General features: G+C 42.2%; 1 protein-coding gene across 13 annotated transcripts in view; it reads right to left on the bottom strand.

Annotated features, from left to right (window-relative positions):
* The window catches only part of SYNE2 (spectrin repeat containing nuclear envelope protein 2), a 301,595-nt gene that overhangs the window by 229,806 nt on the left and 49,654 nt on the right, over window positions 1-22,135 (bottom strand). For all 13 annotated transcript variants that reach the window (XR_004967589.1, XM_036309562.1, XM_036309545.1 and 10 more), the window contains one exon: window positions 1,075-1,136. Coding sequence is in view for 12 of the 13 variants with exons in the window: in XM_036309562.1 (XP_036165455.1) it covers window positions 1,075-1,136 (62 nt within the window). In the remaining variant the exon portion in view is untranslated. The remainder of the gene's footprint in view (window positions 1-1,074; window positions 1,137-22,135) is intronic.

The raw sequence follows: 22,135 nt of genomic DNA, 5'->3' as shown, positions 1-22,135 counted from the left end.
CATTCCAGGCACTTGGCATCTCTGAGAGAGAGAACAGCCCAGTGATTAAGATCAAGGCCTCTGGGTCCACTCTGCCTGGAATTTGTATCCCAGCACCATCACTTTTAAGCTCTGGGACCTTAGTTCTCTGTGCGTTTTCTTCCTTGCTCTGCAAACAGGAATAACACTATCTCTGAGACACATTCAGTAGAAACCGTATGTCAAATTTAGACTTTTGATCTTCTCCCAACTAGCAATACGCGGTATGAAACGCTCTCCTGATGCTGGACAGCGGCAGTCACAGCTCCCCATCAGCTATGCGATCAGGAAGGTAAACAACAGACACTACACAGTGCCTTCCTTGTGTTAGATGACTTTGCCCAACTGAAGGTGAATGTAAGTATTCTAAGCACATTTAAAGTGGGCTAGGCGCCCTGGCCGGTGTGGCTCTGTTGCTTGGAGCATCATCCCGTACACTGAAAGGCGGTGGGTTCGATTCCCGGTCAAGGCACATACTCAGGTTGTGGGTTTGATCCCTAGCCGGGTCATGTAAGGGAGATAATCAATCAATATTTCTCTCTCACATCAATGTTCCTTTCTCTCTCCCCACCCCCCAACTTCCTCTCTCTAAAATCAGTATCTTCATGTGAGCAATAAATAAATAAATAGATAATAAAGTGGGCTAGGCAGGCTAGGATGTTTGGTAGGTTAGGTGTGTATTAATTTTTGACCCAACATTTTCAACTGGTAATGGGTTCGTCAGGACAAAACCCTGTAAGTCAAGGAGCGTCAGTACATTTGAATAACGTAGCACTCAATTTATATGAACCATAATTATTTTCATTTCATTTGATAACAGATTTGTTGTTGCTTTAAATATTTTTATAGCACCTTCTCCCATGTCCTTAACAAAAGTGCGCCTTTTTTGTGTGTTAGGAAAGAATAACACCTATGTGAAAACAAGATCAAGGTGACATTCAACACATTCTTTCAGCCTTTTACATGTCACCAATGCCATTTTTGGGACCCAAACTGACAGAGTAGGAGAAGTAACTTACGTAAATGCAGAGCTGAATTTGCTCTTTTTTCCCTCACCTTTGCCAACTGCGAGTTTATCCAGCAGGTGAAGGTTCTCTTCTGAGTGTCTTCCTGCTCAGCTATTTCAAAAAGGACAACAGCCGTTATCAAACAAGAAGCCCAGAAACCATTTGAACATAACAGAGCTTCATTTTCCCTTACAAATCTCCATCTAGCACTGACACGGTTGTAATAGACTGAGATAGCTGGTAGGACACTAATTTGAGTTCTCACATTTTTTTTTGAATCTGATGAGACTTCAGGTTGAGGACAGAAGAAAATCTGAGTAAATGGAATTGTAGGGTGTCTGCAATTGTTTAGGAAGCATAGTGACTGATTAGATATTAAAACTGTACTTTGCCTCATTGGATCTCTTTTTTTCTTTCTAAAGCCATTTCATTTTTCCTGTATTACCAATTTAAATTAGTGATAGCCCAGTGACTTACACCTTGTAGGGTGCTCAATAATGGTTAGCTGGACTGAATTCAGTTCTGACAAACCAACCAGGTAGTTTAGGCTTTTCAGAGTTATTTCTGTTCTATATAAATTTCACTTAATAAGAGAATTACAAATACCACAATTTAGTCCGATAATTCAGAAAGTTAGCGCTAGCCGGTTTGGCTCAGTGTATAGAATGTCAGCCTGTGGACGGAAGGATTCCGGGTTCAATTCTGGTCAAGGGCACATGCCCGGGTTGTGGGCTTGTTCCCCAGTGGGGGGCGTGCAGGAGGCAGCTGATCAATGATTCTCTCTCATCACTGATGTTTCGATCTTTCCCTCTCCCTTCCTCTCTGAAATCAATAAAAATATATTTTTTTAAAATAATAAAATAAATAAAAAATTTTCCAATGGAAACCATAAGTTATTCCTGTCCTAATTTGATTAAAATCTAATAGAAACAAGGGAAAAAACACTAAGAGGCGCGGTCAGATCGAATCCCCACCCAGTACGTTCCAGTTAGCAAAGGAAACTGCACTAATGAAACCTCCAGGGAAGGGTTTAGAAAGGAAATTCGGGGCTTTTAACTAACTCATTGTCCAAACATAACGCCTCGTCATCCTAGAAATAAGAACCCTTCAAATGCAACAAGGGCCCTTTGCTGATGGCAAACAAAGATGTCCCAGGTACAATTAAACACCTTTGTAGCAGCTCAATTAAGTGGTCCTGAATGTGCCGCTTCATTTACCCTTGACGCACTTCTCTCATTTTCATACTGGCTTATCCCTGAAAAGCCGTATTAATCCATCATGAACCACAGCCAAATAGCTCCCCTATGGCAGGATAAGTAACCTTTTGTTCTTTTTCAAAGTCTGATCCATTCAGGGGGGGAATAGTTGAGAGCCACATACTTTAAAGCATCTTAATTTAAATGAGAGAGGGTTTTTTCAATGGTTGGATTTTATTTTTTAACTTCCAGGATTACTTTCTAATCCTATCTAATAAAAGAGAAACATGGTAATTAGTGTACGACCGCTACCCTTCCCATTAGCTAATCAGGGCAATATGCAAATTAACTGCCAGCAAAGATGGCGGCCGGCAGCCAGGCAGCTTGAAACTAACATGAGGCTTGCTTGCTTCAGTGACGGAGGACTCCAACATTCCCCGCCTGCCACTGCAGGCCTCTGAGCTGCAACTCTAAGCAACTATGTTACAAATATAGAAGCTAAACAAAACCCCAGAAACCTGCTTTAGTCTGCTGGGCTTCAGCCAGCAGGATCGCAACTTTGTTTCAAATACAGAAGGTAAACAAAGGCCAGAAACCTGCTTTCAGCAGCGGAGGCCTAAGAGCTGGAGTCAAGCCTCAAACCTAAAGCTGGCCCAGAATAAAAAAAAAAAAAAGAAAAAAAGGAGCGGTTGGGAGCTTCAGTCACCCACCAACCTGAAAACAGCCCTCAGCCCCTAACCCAGACTGGCCAGGCACCCCAGTGGGGACCCCCACCCTGAAGGGTGTGTGACCAGCTGCAAACAGCCATCATCCCCTCACCCAGGCTGGCCAGGCACCCCATTGGGGACCCCCACCCTGATCCAGGACATCCTTCAGGGCAAACCAGCCGGCACCCACCCGTGCACCAGGCCTCTATCTTATATAGTAAAAGGGTAATATGCCTCCCAGCACCGGGATCAGCAGAGCCGCGAGGCCTCCCGGCACCGGGATCAGTGTGACAGGGGGCAGCGCCCAAACCCCCTGATTGGCCCTGCTCTGTGCATGACAAGGGGTGGCGCCACAACCTCCCCATCGACCCTGCCTTGAGTGTGACAGGGGACAGTGCCCCAACCCCCCAATCGGCCCTACCCTGAGCATGACTGAGGGTGGCATCACAACCTCCCAATCCGCCCTGCTCTGTGCATGACAGGGGGCGGCGTCCCAACTCCCTAGTCGGCCCTGCTCTGAGCCCGACCAGGGGCTGCACCTAGGGATTGGGCCTGCCCTCTGCCACCCGGGAGCAGGCCTAAGCCAGCAGGTCGTTATCTCCCGAGGGGTCCCAGACTGAGAGAGGGCACAGGCCAGGCTGAGGGACCCCCTCTCCCCCGCGAGTGCACAAATTTTTGTGCACCGGGCCTCTAGTAAAATAATAAAACTCTTCTTAAAATGGCGTGCAAAGTATAGAATCTTTTAGTCAGCAGTTATTAGGAGCAGAAAAAGGCAAGAAGGAAGAAAAGAAGGGAGGGAGGAAGGGAGGGAGATAACAAAATCTATTATAACGATGAGTTTCTTAAAATGCCAAGAAATAGAGAATGAGATATTCTACATCCTCATTTTTAAGACAAATACATATAATGTAGGGAATATACTAGGTGAATTTTACTTGGGCCCATATAAGTATCCTTCATAATCATTCTTAGAAAATATCTGACTGAATTTGAGAAATGAGGCATGGAAGGCAAAGATTTTCTCTACGTGCCATTACCATAAAAATACAGTTAATCCCTGACTCTGTTCTTATTCAATTTGCCTTTTGTGAGCTGGCAACTCCTACTGTTAGCTGGAAGGGAACTTAAATGAAAACACTGAGTTAAGTGTCATTAAAGAGTATGAATTCTAAGTTCATTACAAAGCTCATTATAAAACTACCATGGCTACTGGGTCCAGAAAGGTCCAGTTTCACAGAAGCGCATCTGAGATGTACGCCAGTCATCCTCCCTGGCAGTCAGAGTTCACAAGTAGTTACCCAGGCATGAGAATCACTAGTTGACGTTGTCACTTAAACACGGAACAATGTGTTATTATGATGCAGCTTCTACAGGAATGTTCCCTACTGCACAGGGTCCCTGAAGAAGCTTTACACCTCCTTCTATCCAGGAATTTCTCTCCTTCCCTTCCTATTATTAGGTTATTGATAACAGGTTTACTGCACGTGGCCCAGATTTAGTCCTCTGACCTTTCACTCTCATTAAAGTCTGTGATCACTTCCTAATTCTTATTGAATAAGTTATTAATTCTTAGCCTAACATTCTAGGTCATTCGTAATTTGACTCCAACCTCCTTTTTTCTGACTCATCTCCCATGGCTGCTCTACTCCTATCCTTTATGGACTCATATCATATTTCTCTAGCCAAACTAGCATACCTCCTGAGACAGCATAGGGACCGGGGCCCAGGGCCCCAAGGACACCAGATAAATATAGCAACACTGGACCGCAAAAATGTCACCACCCCTCTGCTCAAAACGCAGAGGTAGCTGAGTTTATCTCCCTTCTCACTGCCTTCTTAAACTACTGACCCTCATTCGCAGTTGATCAAGATTTAACCCCTCATAGTCACCAGGCCACACAGCTGGGAAAGGAATATCAACTTAAGAAACATTCTAACCTGTGAAGAACTTTGTCAGTTTATTTGAGCCACCTGTCGACAACTGGTGGGAAGCAAAATCTCAACAGACTGAGATAATGCTTCGGGGAATGGCAGTTTTGCACCTTACTTTAACATTACAATCAAAAGAGGAGATGTAAGTGGGATTTATGAAATACACTGGTGATAGATTAGGGAGGCAGGAGAAAGTGGAAACCTCTGGGGTTGAATAAAAAAGTAAAATGATAGCCGAAACCAGTTTGGCTCAGTGGATAGAGCGTTGGCCTGCGGACTGAAGGGTCCCGGGTTCGATTCTGGTCAAGGGCATGTACCTGGGTTTCGGGCACATCCCCAGTGGGAGATGTGCAGGAGGCAGCTGATCGATGTTTCTCTCTCATCGATGTTTCTAACTCTCTATCTCTCTCCCTTCTTCTCTGTAAAAAATCAATAAAATATATTTTAAAAAAAAATAATAATAATAATAAATAAATAAATAAAGGTAAAATGATAGACATACATACTTCTTTTATATAAGTCAATATCTATACTAATAAAAGGGTAATATGCTAATTAGACCAGATGTCTTCTGGGCAAAGCCATGGGGGTGGGGCCAAAGCAGAGGCGGTTAGGGGCGATCAGGCAGGCAGTCAGGTGAGCAGTTAGGAGCCAGCGGTCCCAGATTGCGAGAGGGATGTCCGACTGCTGGTTTAGGCCCAATCCCAGGGAGTCGGACATCCCCTGGGGGGGTCCCAGATTGGAGAAGGTGCAGGGCCTCTAGTAGGATAATAATCCACAATTAACTCAATAACACTTAAGGGTTTGTGGTCTCTGTAGAGTGGTGCCTGTGCTTTTAGGGGTCTAGTAAAAAGAATATTACTTTGACATTCCAAAGATATGTTAACATAGATGTAAAAAGACAATAGACAGGCCCAGTTAAGATAAAGATCGATCTTTGTCAGGGAAGATACCAGCCTAGGACATGACTATCCACCATAAACTGCTTTTAGTTAAAAAGTGTTAATTTCGGACTATCCTTTATGGTTATTTTAGGTCTCTGAGTTTTTAAGGCCACCACACAGGCCTCCCTGAGCTTGTCAGGTTGCGTATGTGGTCCCTTTTCATCCACAGGAAGTCACCCAGACCCTAAAGTGGAAAATTCTGCAAGCTTACCTTTTAATAAACCGGCCTTTTCACCCAAGCCCACTTTGTCTCCAACTTATAAAAGCAGTCAAGCAGAGCCTGCCCCAAGCCAGTTCAGAGGACCTTCCTTTCCTCTGTGCTGCCTCCCTGGTGCTCCAGCATGAGCTTAATAAAATCTGTCTGGAAAAGTCTCTAGGGTTTCTTCTTGATTTCTATTTTGGGGAATCCAAGAACCCTACCATCAGTAACACTACAATGCCCCAAGTAAGCTTCCCTTTTCCTGCATTGCCACGTTACAAAGCCTCTGGAATGGCCAATCCTCCCATTTCGCTCTGCATTCACAGAAACCCCAGCACAGTGCACTTGGTGGGCATTCAATCCACATTTGTTAAAAGAAGACATATCCTGCTCCAATGTCCCCTTTCCTCAAATGAAGTAGAAATAATCTCTTCTGGCTCTGGCTTCCCACAGTACTTTGCTGGATTTTTATCTATTACTAAAAGCCCAGTGCATGAATTCATGCACAGGTGACCTGCCTGATGATCAAGCCAATTAGGGCCAATCAGGGCTGGCCAGCCAGGGGGAGGGACCATGGGAGGCTGGCTGTGGGAGAGCACTGACCACCAGAGGGAAGCTCCTGCATTGAGTGTCTGCCCTGTGGTGATCAATGTGTCATCATAGCGACCAGTCCTAACAGTCACTTAGGCTTTTATATATACGTATAAACTAGTGGCCTGGTGCACAAAATTTGTGCACATTAAAAGGGAATTAATTAGAGGAAATATTTTAATATTGCTATTTGCCCTTTCTCTATAATAGAAGTGTTAGAGATGAAAGAAAATTAGTAAAATGTATATGAGAATCTTCCTCCTGTCAGAGTCTGGGGTGCACCATGGGACCCAGAGTCAAGTCCCCACCCACCCATGTGTGCCTCAAAATTGCGCGAGACCAAGACCCAGCCAGTCCCACCCCCACTGGCAAGATCCAGACCTGGCCGGCCCCACCCCCATCAAGCCCCACCGGGTGGGGGACGCAGATTCAGGGCCCCCGTCAAGCCCTGCTGGGTGGGGGGCGCGGCCTGAGGTCCCTCTGCCCGGCGCCAGGGCAAGGGGTGTGGCTTGAGTTCCCCCATTAAACCTCGCTGGGCTGGGGGTGTGACCTCAGGTCCCACAGCCTGGTGCCGGGGCCAGGAATGTGGCCTCAGGTCACCCAGCACCAGGGTGTGGAGCATGGCCTGAGGTCCCCCATCAAGCCCCGCTGGGCAGGGGGCACAGCCTGAGGTCCCCCGTCAAGACCCACAGGGTAGGGGGCATAGCCTCAGGTCCCCTGCCCCAGCCCAGTGCCACACAGCCTCAGGTCCCTGCTGATCGCTCTTTACGGCTCATTACGGGAGCCCTGCCTCCACTGTGGGTGCAGCCATCTTGTGACAGCGTGATGGAATTAGGGTCAATTTGCACATTACCTCTTTATTATATAGGATTTTTATTAGAAAGTAATACATAATGCTCATAAAACATTTTTTCAAACAGTAAGAGAAATTAAAAGTTAATCTTAACCTTCCCCATGCCTCTCTTTTTCCCACAGAGACATTAATTAACAATTTCCTGTGCATCCTTCTAGATTAAGCATGTTAAGAATGAAAAACTCTAGCCAGTAAAAAGAACAAAGTAGATATATATGCACTGATGTGGATATATTAAGTGGAAAAGAGCAAGTTGTAAAAATAATATGTTTACTGTTATTCTCTCTGTGTTTTTATTAAACGGTAGCTATGTATACAGCCCAACACTTTGTTTCTATCTTATGGGAATTACCACTTGCCGCTCATGTCCTATAGTCACATACCTGCATGTGGTTTCTCTCCTACTGAGTGTATGAACCTTAAACATTTATGTTTTGGCGTTTTTGCTTCCCCTGAGCACAATGCCAAGTAGAGAAGAGATATGAAATAAATATTTGCTGATTCAAAGATGAGTAAATATTCAAAGTGTGGAGGATCAAACTGACTTGTTATTGTATGGTGGAGAAGAATGTACTGGCAACAGTTACTCGGCCTATGTCTTACTCTAATCCTTGTTTAAATAACTCCTGAGCAATTTCTTTAACTAATAAAATGTCTTGAATAAAAGAGTGCATACTAATGAGACACTGTTGCCATTCCCTAAAACACTACTGCCAACTCATTGTTAGCTAGGACAGACAATGGTAAGGACAACTAAATTCAGAGGATAATGCTACCCATTTTTAGATATGTGCTCCAACAGCCATTCCAAAGAAGCTGAAGAAGAAAGGGAACTAAAAGAAAAAAGACCACCTCTTTTATTGTTTCTCATGGAGATGATGATAAACAGAAATAAATGAAAAAACAAAATAAGGGAATAAAATCATACAGGCGCGCACACACACACACACACACACACACACACACACCATAAAATATTTGAAGAATAAACAGGAAAAGGCCTGTTATTTAACTACAGGAGACTATTAACTAACCGAGAAAGCAGGGGGACAATTTATGATACAATTTTTTGCAACCAATCCTGAGCAAACAAGCAAGCAAGCAAGAAAGAAAAATAAATACTGTAATACCAAGACTGAGATCCAGTTTACTGAGCCAGAAAAGTGATTTAGAAGGTAAGTCCTAGCTAACATAATTTGAAAAACACAGTATGCAACCTCTAAATCCTTTTATTTTACATATTTCCCCAGAAAATCCATATTGCCAAACTCAGCATTCCAGGGCTAAAATCAAACTCTACTTCCCTACCACTCCCTAAACCAGGGGTGGGCAAACTTTTTGACTGGAGGGCCACAATGGGTTCTTAAACTGGACCAGAGGGCCGGAACAAAAGCATGCATGGAGTGTTTGTGTGAACTAATATAAATTCAAAGTAAACATCATTACATAAAAGGGTACGGTCTTTTTTTTTTTTTTTTTAGTTTTATTGATTTCAAACGGGCCAGATCCGGCCTGCGGGCCGTAGTTTGCCCAAGGCTGCCCTAAACCGTCCTCTCTCATGGTTCCATCTTAAGGATTCGACACCACCATCGTTTATCATCCCCAAGTACAGCCTAGCACCAAATCCTGCCAAACTTGCCTCCACAATGCTCTGATATCCACTTCTTTCTCTACACCTCTCTTCTCCCCCAGGCCTCCTGCCCAACCCACCATCCGCTCTGTCCTGGGCCACTTCCATGGCCAACTAGGTCTGCTCCACCCCCTTCAATCTGTTTTCTACTTCAATCAATAAATATGAACATATTATCCTTCCCATCCCTTCATGGTTCTCTCTGCTCTGGATCAAGAGCAAAATGCCTAACAACCTTTAGGTCTTGCGTGGTCCACACAGGAGCATCACACCAGCCTCAGCACACACCACTCTCCTCGGAACCCTCGACTCCGGTCACTCTATCTTCTCTCAAGGCCTTTACAAGCTATGTTCCCTCTACCACAACCATTTGTACCACCTTCCCACCTTCCCTTCACCTAGTTAACTTCTCCTTTTGCTTAGGTCTCAGCTCATGTTGCATCCTGAAGCAAACCTAAGTCAATGTGTCTTCGTTATTTGCTTTCATAGAATCATGGATTTCTGCCCCGTATTTCGGACTTGCCTCAACTTGTAATCACTGGCAAGGTTAACAGCACTGGGTCTAGAGCCAGACTATCTGGGTTTGATCCTGTATCAACCACTTACTAGTAATGTGCCTCGGTCTTATTTGTAAAATGGGAATAATAACTTCACAGAGCTCTCAGAAGAATGAACTACTTATACTGACGTGGAGCAGAGGTCAATACACTAACCCAAAGGCTGTATCTGGTCTACTGTCTATTTTTGTAAATAAAGTTTTGTTGAAACACAGGGACATTTATTTGTTTATATGCTGTCTGTAGCTACTTTCATGCTAAATTAGCAGAGTTGAGTAGTTGTGACAGAAACCATACAGACCTCAAAAACCAGAATGTTTATTACCTGGCCATTCACAGAAAAAGTTTAAAATCCCAGACATGAACTAAGATTAATCTATACAAACAAATACCAGCTACTTCGAAAACATCATGCTACATGAAAGAAGCCAGTCACAAAATACCACATATTATATGATTCCATTTGTATGAAATGTCCAGAATTGGCAAATCTAGAGAGACAGAAAGTAAACCAGTGTTTGCTAAGCGCTGAAAAGGTAGGAGGTTTAAGAATGGCTGCTAAAGTCTCTGAGCTTTCTTTAGGGGGTGATAAAAATGACCCACAATTAAATGTGATGGTTGCACAACTCTGTGAATATACTAAAAACTACCGAATTCTACACTTTAAATGGATGAGTTGTATGGTTTGTAAATTACATCTCGAATTATATCTCAACAAAGCTCTCCCCTCACCTCAAAAAAAAAATTAACTAATATCTGTGAGAGTCTTTGCTTAATCTGTCTCCTCATTGGCCAAGAGGCTCCATGAGAACAAGAGCCAAGTCGATTTTGTTCCTCATATGGCCTGCAGCACCTACCACAGTGCATTTCATGTTGCACAAATTCAGACAATACTTGTTGAATGAACGGTTAAATGGCTGGGAGGGGAGGGTGTGGAACTTTGTTGCTATTTTTCCCTAATCAATGTAGAGCTCTGAGTGCTTAATTTGTTAGGAGAATATATAACATACACCAAAGGATTCCACGTTGGGCCTTCGCCTGTGAATCCAGCATCTTCGTGTTGCCACATGAGTGCACCCCACCCTTGTGCGAACACCTGAGATTTTCACACTGAGGCTTTTGTTTCCAACCTCACTGGCCAACATAGCTCCTGGCTCTCTGAGTAAGCAAATCTTGTATTTCTAGCACATGAAAATGAGCTCACAATACAGATAAAATGCCTAGAATATAGGGTGCTATGTGTCTCTCCTCTTTCTCACCCTCTTCTGACTCACCACAGTTGCTTAATAAATAGCTGTGGAATGCATAAACTAAAATAACTACATTTCTTTTAACACATAATTGCTACTTCTTCATACCTTTTCTCTACCACATAGAACTGTGAGTGCTTGTCTTTCAAAAATCAAGACGTATAAGTCTAAACACCTTCCACTGGGGCAGCAGTCCAAGCATCTCCGACTGCTGAATGCAAAGCTACCGGACGCACTGAAGACACCTGGGCTGTGATTACAAACCTAGGATTCTTACACTCTGCGCGCCAGCAAAGTACTCAGGGGCATTAAATGCAGCGTTCTGGGTCCCAACTCCCAGAGATTCTGATTCGGGGGCTCACAAAGTTCAGTTTGAGGAATACCTCTTTAAAGTTATTGGGCTGATGTATGCGTGTGACTTATTCTTGAGACAACATAAGGGAACAGGAAGGGCCTGACAAAAATTGTGATGAAATAATGAACTCAGATATTAATATAATGTAACTCAATGTACATCTATTACATGAGGGTATCCTAAGACACACTTGAAGGGGCTCAGAAGCTTACTGAAACAAGACTAGTCCAGGAATAAATGGAATCGCAAGGGTAAAAAAAAAAAAAATGATTCTATTTCATTAAAGCCTTTCAATCAAGTAGTCAGATGAGCATTTTATAAATGAGAAAGTTGTAGCTCCCTGAAGATGGGTTTTGTTGACTCATTCAATAAATATTTATTGAAAGCCTACTATGTCCCAACCACTGTACTCCCCATCTCACATCTGGCAGAGGAGAAATTCAAATCCAGATGTGCCTAATATCAAAATCTATGTTGTTCTTATTTTAACTAAAAAAACAGCTGAGCTGCTTTGGCTCAGTGGATAGAGAGCCAGCCTGCAGACTGAAGGGTCCCGGGTTTGATTCCAGTCAAGGGCACATGCCTGGTTGTGGGCTCAATCCCCAGTAGGGGACATGCAGGAGGCAGCTAATCAATGATCCTCTCTCATCATTGATGTTTCTATTTCTTCCTCCCTCTCTCTTCCTCTCTGAAATAAAAAAAAATTAAAAAACAAACAAACAGCTGAAATGTCAGATCCATGGCCCCTCCAGTGGCCACCCTCTCTCTCTCTCTCCTCCCCTTCAAACTCACACTTCTTGAAACAATTGTCTACACTGACTGTCCTTATTTCCTTACCTAACACTCACTTCTCAACCCACTAAAAGCTTGACTTCCACCCCAGCCGCTCTACTTCATAATCACCCTAGGCCACCTATAATGTTCCCATTGTAAACCCCATGGATATCTTAAACCTTCTAAGACTGTTGACCACCCATTCCTTCTTCGGACTCCATGACACCGCACTCCCCTGGTCTTCTTCCTATTTGTCTGCACACCCCCTCCTCGGGCTCTGTTATGACCTGTTTTTGTTTTTTCTGTCTCTATAATGTTCTACCAAGGCTCTTCTTCTCTTTTTCCAGGTATTTTCATCTACTCCAAGGGAATAAATGACCATTTATATTTTAATGACTTCCAAATCTTTACCTTGAGCCCAGGTGACTGTTTCTCCTGGGCGTCATGTCCAAATGTCCCATTATCGTCAGCTATCTCCACTTAGTTATTCCACGGACACTTCAAACTCAACATTCCAGAACTGAGTCATCATCTCTAACCAACTCTTTCCCAGGCAAAGTTGTTCTCATGCATTTGCATTTATTTTCCGTGAATGGTTCCATCATCCACGCATTTGCTCAAGAACAAACCTGAGTGAGTCACCCTTGATGCTTCCTTCCCCCTCACAATGCTAAGCCCAGGCAATCAAAAAGCCCTGATAACTACCTCAACAAAGCTGAAAATAAAGTAAAACAAAAATTTTTTTAAAGTCCTGAAAATTGTACCTTTTAGATATCTCTCAATACCCATTACTCTGCATTCCCACTAGCACCATCACCTCTCAGATGAACCACTGTAACAGACTTCAGTCTTTCTGTCTTCACACTCACTCCCGTAAGGCCACTCCCCACACAGCAGCCTGCGTGACTTCTAAAACCAGTTCTCAATATGGCTCTACTCAGAATCCTTCAATTGCTTCTCCTCGGCCTTAGGAAAAATTTCAACCCCCTATATGCAGGTGTGGACAAAAGTAGGTTTACAGGTGTAATACAAATAAATAATACAATACTTAATAAATAGTAATACAAGAATAAACTGACTCGCCTACTCACTACTGTAAACCTACTTTTGCCTGCTCCTGTACTAGTATGTGCATGACCCTTTACAGCCTCATCTCTTAGCAATCTTCAAACTCTAATCCTCAGTCCCACTGGCCATCCATTTCCTTGAATGTGCCATGTTCAACTTGTTCAGCTTCATCTGAACTATACTATTGCCACTCCTGGAGCACTCTTCCAGCCTCACCCTGCTCATCTGCTAACTTTAGGTCCTAGCTTAGAAATCACTTCCTCTGGGAAGCCTTCCCTGACCTCCAAGTCTGGGTTAGGAACCCCTACTCTGATCTTCTACAGTGCCATGGCTCCTCTCTCCTGAAGCACACATCGTATGATATTGTACTAGTCTGTATATTTCTTAAAAGCATTGACTGAGCCAGTGTCTTCACATCCTCACCTCCCATTCTCTCCTCAACCCACCCACTTAGGCTACGATCTCTACTACCAGAGTCTGGCTAACCGTATCAGGGCCATCAACTAACTCTATGGGCCCAACCCATTGATCACTTCTCTCTATTCAACACAGCTGACCATATCACCTTCTTCAAACATTTTCATCAAGTGGCGTCCATGCCATCCTACTCATCTGGTTTTCCTTCTTCGTCCCTGGCTACTCCTCATTGTCCTCTGCTTGCTCCTCATTTCATGCTTGACCTCTAAACACAGAAAGACCCTAAAAGCGCACACTCTATAGGTGATCTCATCCAGTCCATGGCCTTAAATGTAAACATACCAGCCATATGCTGACGAATCCCCAATCTATACCTCTTCCTAGAACTCTGGATCCTGACATCCAACTGTATACCTGACATCTCCATTTGTATTAACAAATAAGCACTTCACATCAATCATGGCAATATAAACTCCTGATTTCCCCCAAACTTTTTCATCTACCAGTCTTCTTTGCTCAACGACTCAGTTACTCAAGGCAAAATTTAGAAATTATTCTTGATTTGTGAACATCCCCAGTGTTCACAAATATCTTTTTTTTTAATTCATAGTTCTTATCCCATTGCTAGCATATTGGTCCAAATCACCATGATATCAAACCTAGACTATAATAAATGCATTCTACCTGGCTTTCTGACTTCATTCTTGCTCCCAGAAAATTCCCTCACCACCCAGCAACCAGAGTGATCTTTTGGAAAACATAAATCAAATCATGCTACTCCTCTGATTACTATCTGCTAGTGGTTCCCATCCACACACCTTAGCTTAGAGCTAACGAATCCCTGCCTGACCCAGCCCTGCCTTGCCTTGCCCAGCTCATGCCTCCCTCCACCCCCCCACCCCCCCGCTTGCCCACCGCAATCCAGCCACCAGGCTTCCTTCATTTCATGAATTCACCAAGTTTGTTTCTACCTTTGAGCTCTGCCGTGAGCTATTACCTCAGACTGGAATGCTCTTCTCTTGGTCTTTGCAAGGCAGTTCCTTGGTGTTATTCAAAGGCTCCTTAAATGCTCCTCCTCAGAGAAGCCACCTCTGACCACCCAATCTACAGACACCCGGACACTACCACATAAATCCATTTTTAATCCTCTATAGAGCTTACCATGTGCTGAAATTTCTCTTGATAATTTATCCTTTGTCTCTCTAACTTAAATGCCAGCACCATGGATATATGAAGCTTACTGGAATTGCTAGCCTCAGTATTCTCTTAATCTAAAATAATGCTTGATACAGGGTAGGGTCTCAGAAACACATGCTGCCTGAACAAATCCATGACCTGTACTCATAAAAACCAGATTATGTGATGAAGCAGTATGAGTTAGAAATATTTTGTTTTGAAGATATCAGACCCCTTGGAAGTTGTGCCAAGAACATTCAGATAGAGATACACAGCAGAACTGGTTCCCATTTGAAGACAAAGCCAACAGTTTCAATGTTCTGGAAAGATCCTAAATGTTTCTTGTGTTTGAGAAGGGCTTTCTGTTCTGTGTGTGAGCCAGGTACCCTTCCTCTTGTAACCTTTCGCTGCGGCTGCGATTGGTGGTCCCCTCTGCAGTGAGGACTGAGAAGACCGAGACGTGACCAGGGAGTGCGGCTCCACCCTAGAGGTGAAGTGTGTGTGGCTCCTCTCCTGCCCTTTGCTGCCTGTGCTCAGTCAACATGCATCCTTGCACAGGCCATCAATGACAGGAGAGACCACCACCCAGAATCCCAGGTCTCTCCAACAATGATACACACATTTAGAACTTGGAACATTTCATCTCTGATAAATCATTCATGTTCCTTTATGTACCACTTCTAGATGACTTTAAAAAACCTGGTGATAATACACTTCAGTTCTCATATTATATTAAGAACAACAAATGCAGTTTATCTTTTACTAAAATTTCCCTGAATGTTTTAGAAAACCGAAGCCATTCAGAGAAATTGTAAGCCCTTAATGATGAAATCAGATGAGGAAAATAATCTCTTGAAGAAGCACATTTATAATGGCCTCCAATATTTAGAATGTACTAATATATCACACACTAAACCCACCAATGTGTATAAACTAATCTATTGTATTGACTTTTTCCCCTTTTAAGAGGAAGTTATTTTGAGTTTTATTTTTCCTAATATACTACTTCAAGCTCTGAACAATTACACCCCCTCCCAACGCACATGCATACACAAAAGCTGAGAAAAATCTCGTATCTCCCAAGGGGCTAATTAAAAAGGATTCTGATTTCTATAAGGAATGAATGAGATCTTTGTTAACCTACTTTAGCAGGACTCTAAATGACCCTGGGTTTATCTTGCCCTAGTTTTCAAAATGTAACTGACCCAGAATAAACTAAGCTTATCCCCAAACTCCTGGCAAAAAAAAAAAAACAAAAAAAAAACAGAAGCGAGAATTCCCAGAAGCTAAAGCTGCATGTACAACTTAAGGAAAAAAAATTTCCCTGAAAAAACTATACTGTGCCGACACCACTGTTCAAAGAGCTCTGATTTTATTTTTTAACTGGAATATTTGTGAAATTATAAAGCTTTACAATATCAAGGCAAATAATCTTTTAAGAAAACACGGGCAAATACATTAATTGCTACTGTGATATCAAGAACTTTCTAAAAAGCTTTTGTGTTGGACAGCATGGATAGCCAGTGAAGGACTACAACTTGATTATTTTCTCTGGGTGAAATAATCTCCTAATTAGCCAAAAAGAAAAAAAGACCCCAGAGATTATTTGCTTTTATTCATAACTAGAAGCCCAATGCACGAAATTCGTGCAAAGGGCTCGGCCCCCCGCCACTGTGGCTTTGTCCAGAAGGCCGTCCGGTCTAATTAGCATATTACGCTTTTATTATTATAGAAGATAACTAAGCAGTCTAAATTGGTTAGGGAAACCAAAATACTGCCTGCTAAAACAAGTCCTTTCCTTACTCTTCATTCATCATTTCCATCGAAATTCCAAACTGGGAATTGGCTGCAAAAGAAGCCTTTTACTAAGCCTGATCCTCTTTCTCAGACTCTACATGGTCTCACTCACTCACTGTCCTAAGGCAAACAGTATTTCTCTCAGGAACACGATGCTCACGCACCACTGAGCTCCCAAACATCGCATGCACACCTCACTGCCTTGAGTTGAAAGAAATCTGTTTCCATTCTGACTACTTTTCCTGAACACTGAACAGTTCTTCGCATTTGGGCACTTTCTATATTTTTTTAAATTGGAATGGCCACTAATTTATTCATTATACAGTTTATTGAAAGCCTGACATCTGTCGGAAAGTTTATTGGCAATAAAGATACAGAAGTGTCCTGCTCAGGGACACTTGGAGGAACTTAGAAGGCCTATTAAAGCAGGTTCTGTCCAAACAAAAGCAAAAACTCAAGGTTAAGGAACAGTTACAGGGGGTTCAGCAAGAAGAAAAACTCCAGAAAGTTCTTACCAAAATGTTTGTTTGTTTTTACATTGAAAAGAATATATAACTCGCCTTGCAAATAATATGTTATATCGAGTACATTCTTATCCTTCACCCCCCCCCCCAAAATTGGGATATAAAAATATATTTCAGTCATATTTTGATTTGGACATTGGATACCAAAAAAAGGGATATGACCCTGAAGAGTTAAAAAACATCAACGTGTTTCACAAGAATGATTAGATTTGCATCCCAGGTCATTTTCTTGCTTTCACACGACATCCAAAGTACAGCCAAACTACGTGCTTCTTTGTTGTTGTTAATCCTCACCCAAGGATATTTTTTCCATTGATTTTTAGAGAGTGGAAGGGAGGGATAGAGACAGAGAGAGAAACATCGATGTGAGAGAGATATCAATTGGTTGCCTCCCACATGCACCCCGACCAGGGGCAGCCATGAAGCCTGCAACTGAGACACGTGCCCTTCACTGGAATTGAACCCAAGACCCTCAGTCCGCAGGCCAACACTCTAGTCACTGAACCAAAACTGGCTAGGGCTGGACTAGCTACTTTTTAAAGGTGCTCAGCCTATTCTTTTTTGTCCCCTTAACATCCAGCCCACAGCACATACTGAATAACTGAATAAAATTAAACACTACATTACATTATGATGCTTGTAATCTAACCCACTGAACACAAATAATTGCAAATGTTACTAAAAATAATATATAAATTGAAAGCCTCCCTTCAGATGGATGGTCATAAATAATGAATAAATTTAAATAGTGTAATAACCTAACCACAGAGACTCACATTTCACTACAGAGCCCTTCCAAGTAATGATATCCACCCAGAAGGCATAGGAGGGTTTTTTAATCTTTTAAAATATGTCATCTAGACGACAACAGCACTAAATAAAGCATATGAGCATTGTTCGAAATGGCACAGCGACTGGGCTGAACGTAGCTCTATCCAGGTGTGTGCAGGCAGTTGCCCTGCGCCAGCCTTCTGGCAGGACTGCATGAAAGTTAACCCCCACGGGGAGGCAGAGGTAACAGGAGCCACACTCCTTCCCAGGCTGTGTCTAACTAATGGTAACATTCAATACTTAGATGCTGTTTTTCTAAAGCACTGGCCTACCTCCGTTTCTAAAACAAACTAACTTGCTTCTGTTGCGTAAATTTACTGTGTCCTTTAAATTAGGCCAACAAATTTATGGCCAATATTTACCTGTTCAAAAGAAATAACTTAAATCTGGAATATATAACATGCCCCAAAAAGTTCAAAATTTCCATTGCACTCATTTAAAATATCACAAGATGAGTCAACCAATCAGTGAATATCACTTATTATTATAATCAATTATTTTTAATTTGACTGTCACATGGGTCCTCCACCTGCATCATGCCTTTATTCTTTCCAGGACATAGGACATTCTTACGACTTTCTTGGTAAACAGTATCTTTTATCTACAACAATTTATCTTAAGCACATCAATATAAACTAATATTTAATGGCCTTATTATTTGATGCTAGTAAAAAGCTAAGAGAAAACACACTAAATAAAAAGACAGCTAATAATTTGGACATTATATATGCTACCACTATTATCCTAAGCACTTTTACTACTAAACCTTAGAGTTGCTCTATCTTATTACCATATTCAATAGTTGGAAAGTCCTATGTGTCTTCCACCTTATGGTTTTCTCATCTGTCCCATACTTTCATACTCACTGCTATAACCCCAATCCAGGGTAATATTGTCCCACATCCAGATATTTGCCCAGGTTCATACTAGTTTCTCCAAATCCATTTTCTTAGCCTTTTCAAGTTTTACTTTAAGGTAAGTCTTACCTTAAAACTGGATTAATCTCCTTAACACACAACCTTGACCTCTAACCTGCATTATACTCTCATCCTCAAGACCCAATAGCTACCTACGATCTAAAAGCAAAATTCCCAAATTTCATGGGTTTGATTTCAATTCCCTTAAGAATTTTAATCTGAAAAATAATTCTGAAGGATCCCTATATTGGTCTCCCATTAAACTGATGGCAAACAAAGTCCCTTTCAACTTGAAAATTCTGTGATACTTATCCATCTTGTCCCCTTACTATTTTCATAATCATATCAATCCAATATTTGAAAGGATTGTTCCCTGAACATACCTCCCCCACCTGAAGACCTTAGGAGAAATGTTATTTCAGACAAAATGTGCATTTACTATTTTTCTTAGGATAAAAGAGAAGGAAGCACCTATTACTATACCAAGGTAAGAAATTCAATGGAAAGATTTAAAGAAATTCTATAATAGAGACCTTGGTAAAGCAAATAACTTTTAAAGACAGCCAATCATTTTAATAGCTTGAACTTTCATATATCAAATTTATTGAAAATATGGACCATCCAGCCCAGCTGGTGTAGCTCAGTGGTTGAGCATCCCCCCATGAACGAGAAGGTCACGGTTCGATTCTCAGTCAGGGCACATGCCCAGGTGGGAGGCTCGATCCCCAGGAGGGGGCATGCAGGAGGCAGCTGATCAATGATTCTTTGGCATCATTGATGTTTCTATCCCTCTCTTCCTCTCCCTCCCTCTCTCTAAAGTCAATAAAAACAAACATATTTTAGAAAAATAAAATATGGACCACCCATAGTAGTACAAATGATATGAAATTCTATTTGTACATTATCTGCTCAAATTCACAAACGCCATTTCTTTCTTTTCCCAACAACCCAACCATTTCAAGGCTATTCTCCTCACAAGACTGAGAGAACACAAATATCTTCCTACAAAATGGGCCCTCACAAGTCCCTTCATGAAGACATTCTCCCAAGATCACGCAAAAGACGAGCAAAAAGAAAAATGAAGTCACTTGTTTATTGTCTCGCTCTACGAATTTCAGCAAAGCACTTCCTGATTCCTTAGGCCTGATTCCGTGTAGGCCCTGCACACATGGGATATGTTTTCATAGCATATCAACAATGAATCACCACATTTCAATGCAGACATCTTAATCTTTCTTGAGCATATTATTCTGAGTCAGGGTATGGCCATAATTATCTCACCTTAGATAAGTTTTGGCTAAAATAAAGTAGGCATTATATATTAAATAGGCCTGTATCTGCCTCTAAAAATATATTCTAAAATGAGGGGGGAAAAAACAAACTTTTCTTATGAGCAGTGATCCTTAGCCTCTCATATTACCTAAAATCTCGGTTCTCATATTACTCCAAGGATCATTAAGCACATGTGAATTTTGTTAAATGCAACTCTGATTACACAGTAAACAAAGCCAAATGCTTTTTATTTCTCCTTTAAAACTGATTGGGGTGACATTGGTTAATAAAATTACATAGGTTTTGGGTGCACAACTCTATAATATATCATTTGTATATTATATTGTTTGTTCACCACCCCAAGTCAAGTCTGCTTCCACCATTATTTATCTCCACTTTACCCTCTTCCAGCTCCCCCACTCCTCTTTCCCCTCTGGTAATCACCATACTGTTGTCCGTGTCTACGAGTGGGGATGTGGTTTTCTTTTTTTTGCGTAATCCCTTCACCTTTTTCACCTAAAACCCCAACCTCCCTCTCCTTTAACAGCTGTCAGTCTGTTCTCTGTATCTATCAGTGTGTCCCTATTTTATTTGTTTGTTATTTTTGTTCATTAGATTTCATATATGAGTGAAGTCATATAGTATTTGTCTTTCTCTGACTGGCTTATTTCACTTAGCGTAATGCTCTCCAGGTCCATCCATGCTGTCACAAAAGATAAGATTTCCTTCTTTTGGGGGGTTGAAAAGAATCATTATAAGTCTGCTGATAACAATATAGAACTTCAGGAAATCTATTTGTTTCACAGTTAAGCTTTCATTCTATAGTCATGAGAACTTCTTGACTGATATCCCAAAGGGTACCTGCCTAATGTGCCCAGCGTCAACTTCACCACATTATAGCATTAGTGCTCCACCTCTCCCCCCCAGAGCAATGCACCCAGCACCACGGTCCCTGAAATACAACATGAAGGAAAATCCCTCACACTGGCAGTGAATGTACATCGCCTTTCCATTGCAAACATCCCATACTCATCTCCTATCGTAAAGCAGACTGCGTAACTTTGTATAATTCAAAACACAGTATGAGAAACTACTCATTTCTTAGTAATTTGTTAATTATTTTGAACTACTTGAACCCGAGATCATTAATATTACTTGAAGATGCCCATCTACACTGTAACTATGAAAATTTGCTATGGATTAACTGGAATAAGACTATTTGAGTGAATTTTCCAGAGAAAGTTGTTAGGGAAAATCCCTCTTTCAAATTGTTCTTTGAGATGTGTCAGAGGGGGTGTGGTGCAGTGGAAAGAAAACCCAGCCCTGTTGCTCTCTAGCTGTGACTCCGGGAAAGTAATTCCATCTTCCTGAGCGACGGCTTTTCACTGTGCCGTAAAGATAAAAATCTGCACCTCATGGTCTGGGCGGGGTGGCTCAGTTGGTTGTGCATTGTCCAGTGTACCACCAAATCGCCAGTTCAATTCCCAAACACACATGCCTGGGTTGCAGGCTTAATCCCCAGTGGGGAGTGTGCAGGAGGCAGCCGATAGAGGTTGTGCTCTCATTGATGTTTCTCTTTCTCTCTCCCCTCTGCCTTCTTCTCTCTCTAAACATCAATTTACAATCTATGTAAATAAAAGCCTAAGCAACTGTCCAACTGTTCAACCTTTCAACCAGTAGCTATGACCACCAGGGGGCAGACTCTCAACGCACAGGCATGGAAACATGGAACAGACTGATGAATCTCAGAAGGAAGGCGGGGAGAGGGCGAGAAGAGATTAACCAAAGATCTTATATGCATACTAGAGGCCCAGTGCACAGATTTGTGCACCGGTGGGGTCCCTCGGCCTGGCCTGCGGGGATCGGGCTGAAACCGGCAGTCCGACATCCCCGAGGGGTCCCGGATTGCGAGAGGCCACCAGGCCTCTAGTTTTTTTATTTTTAAATATCCACCTCGTAACGTGATTGTGAGGATCAAATGAGATACTGTATGTAAGAGTGCTAGAGCATGTACACAGAAGTCTGGGAAGGCACTCTGCAGTGGGGAAGAAACACTAAATACACTAACACTGTAAATGCTAAAATAGGTGCTACGGGAGAACAGAGGGGGCAGTGCAAAT

The sequence above is a fragment of the Myotis myotis genome, unplaced genomic scaffold (assembly GCF_014108235.1).
Source record: "Myotis myotis isolate mMyoMyo1 unplaced genomic scaffold, mMyoMyo1.p scaffold_m19_p_1, whole genome shotgun sequence".
NCBI lineage: Eukaryota > Metazoa > Chordata > Mammalia > Chiroptera > Vespertilionidae > Myotis > Myotis myotis.
The sequence above is the reverse complement of the archived record's forward strand: the minus strand, read 5'-3'. Positions and strand labels throughout refer to the sequence as shown.